The sequence below is a fragment of the Vicugna pacos genome, chromosome 13, assembly GCF_048564905.1.
Source record: "Vicugna pacos chromosome 13, VicPac4, whole genome shotgun sequence".
Lineage (NCBI taxonomy): Eukaryota > Metazoa > Chordata > Mammalia > Artiodactyla > Camelidae > Vicugna > Vicugna pacos.
In genome coordinates, this window is record NC_132999.1 from 34426001 (window position 1) to 34434117 (window position 8117).

Here is an 8117-nt window from a genome sequence, read left to right on the forward strand (position 1 = left end):
ATATACTAACTTGTAAAGAAAGAATGATAAAATATATGATCGTTGTTTTGTAGCTTGTAGTTAATTGATAGTTTAAGACTGTGAGCCTCAGTGTCCGCTAACATCACAAAAATGAGCACAGCCAGACGTTAGGTGTCTCCTAAGGAAAGAACACAAAACCAGCAAGTAGTTACCTTGCCAAAATAAAAGGGGGGGAAGGGGATCCTATTGCCTCTAGAACCAATGACCGATTTTGTAGGAAATGCAGAGGTATAAAATGTTTTTAGCGAAACCTGTAAATTAAGAGATGATTTTTGGAAACAAAACCTATAGTTTGAGGGATACACGCTTGGGTGGTAAAAGAGAAGTGATGGTCACCAGAAGTTAGGAGACTGGTTATTTTTAGAGAGGGGGGAAGGATTTTTTTTTTCAGTGAGGCTTATAAACTGTTTTTGTTTTGGCTGGTAATATTCTGTTGCTTAAGTTGAGTGATGATTACAAGAACTTTTTGCCCATTTGTTTTATGCAGCTTTCTGTATCTGTGTTATATTTTACTGTTTTTAAAAAATCAGTGGAAAGGGATTGAAGATGCCTACTAAATGGGGGCAGTGTTTCTGAAAATACTAGGTATAATGTGACTAAGAACATAGGGCTACAAAAACAAGGAGACATAGCTTTTATCCATATAGACACCTACTGTCTGTCCTGTTCCATCCAGAAGAATGTGTTTACTTGTCCATATTCTGTCACTGATCTGTTCATTTATATAATGAGTTAATAGTTCACTTTGTGTCTGTGCTTGGTCTATGCTAGTGGGTCTCCCCTTGACTGGTTGAAAATACATACCTGCTGGGGCCCCACTCCTGGAGATTTTGATTCAAAAGCTCTGTAGTGGAGTCTCGGCATCTACTTTTTGTTTAATGTCCCACAGTCAGTTGTGCTAAAAAGCCATTTTCCTCCTCTGTACTAGATTGTAAAGTTTGGGTTTAGACACCAGTATCATTCTCACACCCTCTATACAGTTAGTTATTAAGTCCAGCCTATTGCCCTTAACACTTCTCCATCCTTCCTGTCATCTTTTCCTGTACTCCTATTGCCTTCCTTACTCTCCTGGACTATGGAATTGGTCTCCTAATAGTCTCTTAGTTGATATTTAAACCTCTGAAATATATCCTTCAAGCTCCTACCAAACTTGTAAACTAGTGATAGGATCATGTTAACTCTACATGAGAGATGGATCCTCATACCTAAAGAATAAAATCCAATCTGCCTTAAAAATACTCCACAATCTGGCTCTAAACCTACTTTGCCAGACATCTCTTTCCCCAAAGAAGGATCCTCTCCTTCTCTAGTACTAATGCTGAACTGTTCATAGATCTCTGAATATTCTATTCTCTTCATGTTTTTCCTATCGTGGTGTTCATTGAGCATTCTGTTCCTGGAATCACCCATTTTCCAGCTTTGAAATTCATCTTTAAGGACTCTTCTTAATAATCACCTCTAATGAAACCTTTCCTGATAGCACTTCTCTTTCTAGTAGAATCGACGTTTCCCTTAGTACTACTTCTTCCCTAATGAGAATTTTTAACATAGCCCCTATAACCTTTTATTGTATTTATTTGTCTACAAGTTTATCTTTGTAGTGAAACTGTGATCCTTGTGGGAATTAAGGGTTCTTTTTAATTATCTTAATTGCCTTTGTATTCCTAGCACAGTCCCTGGTACATGGTGTGCCTCTGCCCTAAAACAGTCTTACTAGAACTGCTGTGAATACTGTATATTTCACTGACCAGATTTGTCCTCCTTAAATCTGAAAAAAGTAATCCACTTTCTTGTTCATTCAGTTTTCTATGCCTCCTTATTACTTGGCGTTCATATCCTATAGGAAGATGAGAACTTGCATATTTAGTCTGTTTATTTAAATTTTTTTTTAAATCTTCTTATATTAAAGGAAATGAAACCCAAGAGAGTCTGAGATTAATATAAGACCTACTGATTTGGCAATTCAGTATCTTCTGTTTATTTGTTAATTTTGAATACAGTGTTAAGTAAGTGCTGCTGATATATAATTCTTTGATAGGTTTCATGGTGAAGGCTACTTTGCAAAAAGTGCCAAAAGTGCCAAAATGAATAGCTTCCTGTATCAACCATTAATATGCCTTTTTTTCCTAGCCTTCTTTGAATCCAGAAGCTGGCAAACAGAATCAGCCATGCAGACCTATTGGAACCCCTTCTGGAGTGTGGGGTAGGTAGATTTTGCCATTTTAAAGGCACAACTTTAAATTTTTCTTAGCAGGGAGAGGAGCAAAAATTCTTTATCTCTTTTTGTTTGTTTATTTCTTGTTTCTCATCTCATCCATTTGCACATGGTATTAGCTCTTACTTCCCCTGCAAAGTACCATTGATACGTAATGGTAGTGAAGTCAGAGTGCAGACAATTGAGAGTTTGTAGAGCCCTGAATTTGGAAGCAGATATTAAGCAAAGGGAGAATAATATCATATGCTCATAAGAAGTAATTTTAATTAGTAATTAGTAGTAACATTGCTAATTTGCTGGTAACAATTAAATTTTAAGGTGTTTCTATTTCATCTCCTAAATGTTTGGTAGACATACCAATATATTCTTAAGCATTCTTTCATGTTACTAAATAAATACTCTTCTAAAAATGTTCTTTGATAGGCTGTATAATATTATATCCTACAGACCATTTTGTTCAACCAGTTTCCATTTGCTGAGTTTGGGGGGTTTTCTTTTGTTTCTGGCAATTATAAATTATTCTTGTAGTATAGGGCAAGGAGAAACATATATAAATACACACATATGTATATGTTGGAAATAACTAGCCTTACAAAAAATCAAAAGACAAATCAATGTATTTCATACCGAGCCTAATCCTGTGGCATTAGGATCTTCGGCATTTACAGATTGGACTGCCCTAGTCCGTACCTTAGACGTGTTCAGCAACCAAGAATCTTACTGGGAAGGCCTTAACATATCTGAATACTAGGTTTGGACCTCAGTTACAGGATTAAGGGCAATTGCTGTACCGTTTCCTCTTTGTTGATGGCGTATAGCGTTGCTCTAGTTTGCCTTATCAGAAGGTCCCATGGCAGACTCCTTTCTCCAATTTCCTCATCTCTCGCCACCCTTGGATATATTCTTGTTTGGTCTATGCCTGAGTGATCACACCATACACTAGACATATTATGCCCCGAAAGACTGCTAACATCTTCGGGCTTCTTGGTTGATTATGAATTTAGAACCAAGTGCTTCAGATGCTGCCTGTTTTCCTATTATTTCTGAGTAGTGTCACTTTTGAAAAGTATTTGTTATGCTCAGACTAGGAAATGTTTGTCCCTTAGTCTCAGCTTTCAGCTGTTCATGAAAATAAGGCCTTTGTATGACCTGTGCTTCATGTTAACCAATAGGTTTGACATTGTTTTATCTTTCCACCATTGTATTTCACAGAAAACCCACCGAGTGCCAAGCAGCCCTCCAAAATGCTAGTCATCAAAAAAGTTTCCAAAGAAGATCCTGCTGCTGCTTTCTCTGCTGCATTCACCTCACCAGGATCTCACCATGCAAATGGAAACAAATCGTCAGCCATGGTTCCAAGTGTCTATAAGAACCTGGTTCCTAAGCCTGTACCACCTCCTTCTAAGGTATGATTTGGAATCAGTATAAGAATCTTACACAGCAGAAGTTGGGGAATAAATCAGAAAATTTTTCAGTAATTTTTTCCTTTTGAGACATTCACCAGATACTCATTCAGTATCATTAAGTTATATGCATAGTATTGTACTGCCTCCAAACTCTGCTGCTGCCAACTGTATTTTTGTAGGCCCCTCATATTCATTAGGTTCATCTCATAAGCCTACTTCTCCTCATTTGCTGTTTTCATTAATAACATCAACATCCATTTTTGATCACTTAGCTGAATATCAGGGCTGCTGCTTTCTTCTTCCTCGTTACTCATTCCCCTCTACCAGGCAGTTACAAAGTCCCTGTCAGTTTTTCCCTCTTTGATGTCCTATGCCCTTGTCATCTCACATTTACTGTTGTAGTGTACTCTTCTGTTCCCTCATTTCTCCATAATGTTGTCCTCAGAGCTGCCAGAATGATTATCCTAAAACAGTTTGAATATATCACATCCTTTCCCATTAAATCCCTTCAGTGATTTAAAACCATCTATATAGCAGGGGTTGGTAAACTTTGTCTGTAAAGAGCCAGATAATAGGTTTTTAGACTTTGCTGGTCACATATGACATATGATCTTTTTGTAACTTTTTCTTTTCCTTTTTTTTTTTCCAACCCTTTAAAAATGTAAAAAACCATTAGTTTCTGGGCCATACAAAATAGGCTTTGGTCCAGTTTGGGCCTGTGGGTTATAACTTAGCAACCCCTGATCTTATAATGTCCAGACTCCTTAGTGGTGGCATGTATAATTCTTTATAGTCTAAGCCCAGTCTATCTTTTACATTTTACTGCTCTTTCTTTCTCTTACCTGGGAAATTATCCTTCAAGTTTATGTCATCCTCTCTGTGAATCCTTTTCTATCTCATACATCTAAAGGTCTGATTAAGCTTTGTATCTCTGATTGAGTAGCACTCTGTCCCTTATCACAATATTTATAATAATACTTTATTGCATCTATTTCTTCATTTGGTTGTAATCTCCTTAAGGACTTTAGGTCCTTTTCATATTTGTATCCCTAGCACCCTCACAAAAGCACATGATAATTGCTTGAATCAATTCCAGCCACTGCAAGGAAACAAACAGAATTTACTGTTATTGAAGGGAAAAAAGAACACAGTATTAATTCCCTTTTCTCTATGTGCAAGCACTTTGGTGAACAAAGAAGTACATTGGTCCTGACCCTCCCATGAGCTGAAAGTCTAATTGAGATGACAGGCTATAACAATATAAGGTCATATGATTGTGTATGAAATAAAATAACAACAGGTCCTAAAACAAATCTTGAACAGATACGGAATAACTAAATTAATTAAACACTATTTATTTACGCAGTTCAGAGGAGCAAGGTCAGCTTAGACTATGACCATCAAGGAAAATTTTACAAAAAAACTATAATTTGAAATCATCTTTGGAGGATGGTCCAGATTTGGATGTGCAGGAAAATGTCTGGAGAATATTGCTAATTAGAAGAGGTAGTTATGTAAAAAGTTCTGGAAACAAAACACTAGACATATTTGAGGGATAGTGAATGAACCATTTTAATTCTTCCTAGTAGCACTGGAGAGATATCAGGACTAAGGGTTATTATTCTAGTGATAATGAAGTTCTCAGAGTAGATAGAATCTCTAAGGGAAAGAGGATAGAAAAATGGGAAAATTAGACTTAGGGACATATTTAATATTCCATAAATAGGTAAATAACAGTGTAATCAGTAGGACTGAGAAATTGTGATTCAGACATAGAAAAAAGGTATGTCACCACAGAAATCGAGGTGGGTGAGTTTAAGATAGCAGCCAGAGTTGTTAGCACTTGTCAATTGCTGCTGTTAAGTTGAAGGAATAACTGAAAAAACGGGACCTTAGGAGTTGGAAAGGTTTTGGTGACATTTCATTTGAGGTTTTACGAGAGTACATTTAAGGGCTGAAAAACAAGATTTCAGAGAATTCAGGAATTATGTGGGTGAAAGTGGTGGTAGTGGCACCTTTGACAGTAAACAGAAACAGAATAATATAGGTGGTATAGAGTTAAGTGAAAGGATGGAGAAAATCTGTAGCTAGAAGCCTCTAGGGACAACTTGAAAGATCATTAAAAGGATCATGACCCAAGAAGAAATGAGTGGGAATAAACTGATTGACAAGTGGAATTATTTTTGAAAGGGGTTTAGGATATTTGTTCCTCCAATGTAGAAGGAAAAGAATGTGAATTCAAGTCAAGAGAGCAACTACTATAAAGAGAGAAGCAGTGTAGTGTGGAAATTAACAGCAGGGCTTTGAGGCAGACAGATTCCACTTCGCTCCCTCTTCTTGATAAGACCTTGGATTTGGACAAGTTTCTAACATTCTAAGTCTCAATTTTATAATCTATAAAATGGAGGTAATAGTACCTATCTTTTAAGGGGTTTTGAGGAGTAAGTGAGAAAATTTTATGAAGTATTTAAAACTACCATTAATAAGTGGTAATAAATGGAAGTTATTATCAAATGCCAGCACATTTGTTTTGTTCTATTCCTTTAGAGTTTTCATAAGTGTTACTTCATTTGAAATGTCTCCGGGCATTCTGTCAACCTGTAGAAGAAGAGTGTACATGAGTGAGACAGCGTCATATCCTAAAGGGCTTCACAAAGAAGGATAAAACTCATAACACAGAGCTTAAAATCTGTCTAGTCCTATTGTATAGAACTGATCTGAGGATTGAACGAAAAAGGAAAGCTAATGTAAAGTTTGCTATACTGTCCTTGTAAAAGATAGTAAAGCCTGAACAGGGATGGTGCAAGTGGGTAGAGGAGGGAGGTGGTGATGGCACACAGTGGGAAGCAAATTAGACAGAGGAAGAAAACAGGACACAGAGCATTCTTCCCCAGGAAACTGGGATAACTTTGGAACCATTTCACTGGGGGTAGAGAAGAGAGAAAGAAGAGTTATCAGGAAAAGTTGATGAGAGTGGTTCTGGGACCCTTGAATGTGAGATGTTGAAGGAAGAGATGAGATAACTAGTAGGCAAATGTCAGTTTATCTGTTCATTCATTTTCTCTAGGTGTTCAACAGTTATTACACATTGAGTATCTGTGTACTAAAAACTATATGTCACTAGAGGTACAAAACAATCTCATAGTTGCTGTCTAGTGAAGAGACGGATTGTACTCCTCTGCGTGCTCTGCCTGGAGAGAGTCCTCTGAGTCTTTACAGATAAGGTCATTACAGGAACTAGGTTTTGAAGTGGCCAAGAAAAGAGATCTGCCGTCTGTTGACATCTTACTATGTTCCAGGATATTCACTAGGCTTTTTACATATTATAACATTTACTCTAAGCCTAGAGTGTGGAAAATTGTGTAATCTGAGATTGCATCACTAATAAAGTTATAGGTTTGTCTGACTTCAAACCAGGGTTGTTTCCAACTGCCCCAGAATGCTTCCCATCTTGAAGGATTAGAAGGAGAGAGAAAGACGAGAATTCAGGTTTTAGAGTCAGACTTCATGCTACTCTTTAGAAAGTACTTGGAATATAGTACTGGCATATCCCAAGTTGTCATTAAATGGTAGTTTAAAAACAGTAGGAGTTTATTAGGGAGCAAGTAGGTGAGGCATTCCAGGCGAAGGAACTATTTGTTACCTAAAAAAATACGGAAGTAAAACATGCCATGTTTGGTAAAGACAAGTAGTTAAATATGGCTAGTAGTTGGGAAGTGGTGGAGGGAAGTAAGACTAAAGCCAAATGATGAAGGTTTTTATGAAAGCTCAGGTGAGAATTTAGGGGTCATATTATCTGCATGATTTTAACAATTTCAGTGATTAAACAGTTACAAATAACTAGTTTTTCTAATGAAGTTTACCTAGTAACATGTTACAGCAGAAGAGCACTGAGGCTAGATCCCTGGAGTATGCCTCCATCCGCTGAAGAGACTGGAAGGAATTCAGGAGGTGAGAAGAGAGTGAAGCATCAGGGAATTGAGAAGGAAAAGAGGGACAGGTTCAAAAAAGATGGAAATATACACAAGATCTTATGGTAGCTTATAGAGAAAAAAATGTGACAATATATATATGTTCATGTATAACTGAAAAATTGTGCTCTACACTGGAATTTGACACAACATTGTAAAATGATTATAAATCAATAAAAAATGTTTTAAAAAAAGATGGATAATCAGTAATCTCTCATTCCACCAAAACAGATTTTTTTAAAGCTAGCCTTGTAATATGAGGACAAGATTTTTGCTTATTTATTGAAAGAGCTGTCATATTAAAATAGGGACAGAGGTGAGTATTGTGGAGAATTAAATAGTAATAATGAGCAGGTGAAAGACAGCAGATACTGACTTATGCAGCAAAGTTCGACAATAAAAGGATGGTAATATGAGGTAAAAAAAAAACTTTGGTTTTTTTCTCCCCTTGGCTTCAGTAAAGTGGCTTAGCATGTTTATAGATAAAATGGAAGAAGAGGAGAG

At 36.8% G+C, this 8117-nt stretch overlaps 1 protein-coding gene across 2 annotated transcripts in view; it reads left to right on the forward strand.

The window, feature by feature from the left end:
* GPBP1L1 (GC-rich promoter binding protein 1 like 1) overlaps window positions 1-8117 on the forward strand; it is a 46862-nt gene that overhangs the window by 32192 nt on the left and 6553 nt on the right. For both annotated transcript variants that reach the window (XM_072974538.1, XM_072974537.1), the window contains 2 exons: window positions 2152-2224; window positions 3449-3642. In XM_072974538.1, the coding sequence (XP_072830639.1) occupies window positions 2152-2224; window positions 3449-3642 (267 nt within the window). The remainder of the gene's footprint in view (window positions 1-2151; window positions 2225-3448; window positions 3643-8117) is intronic.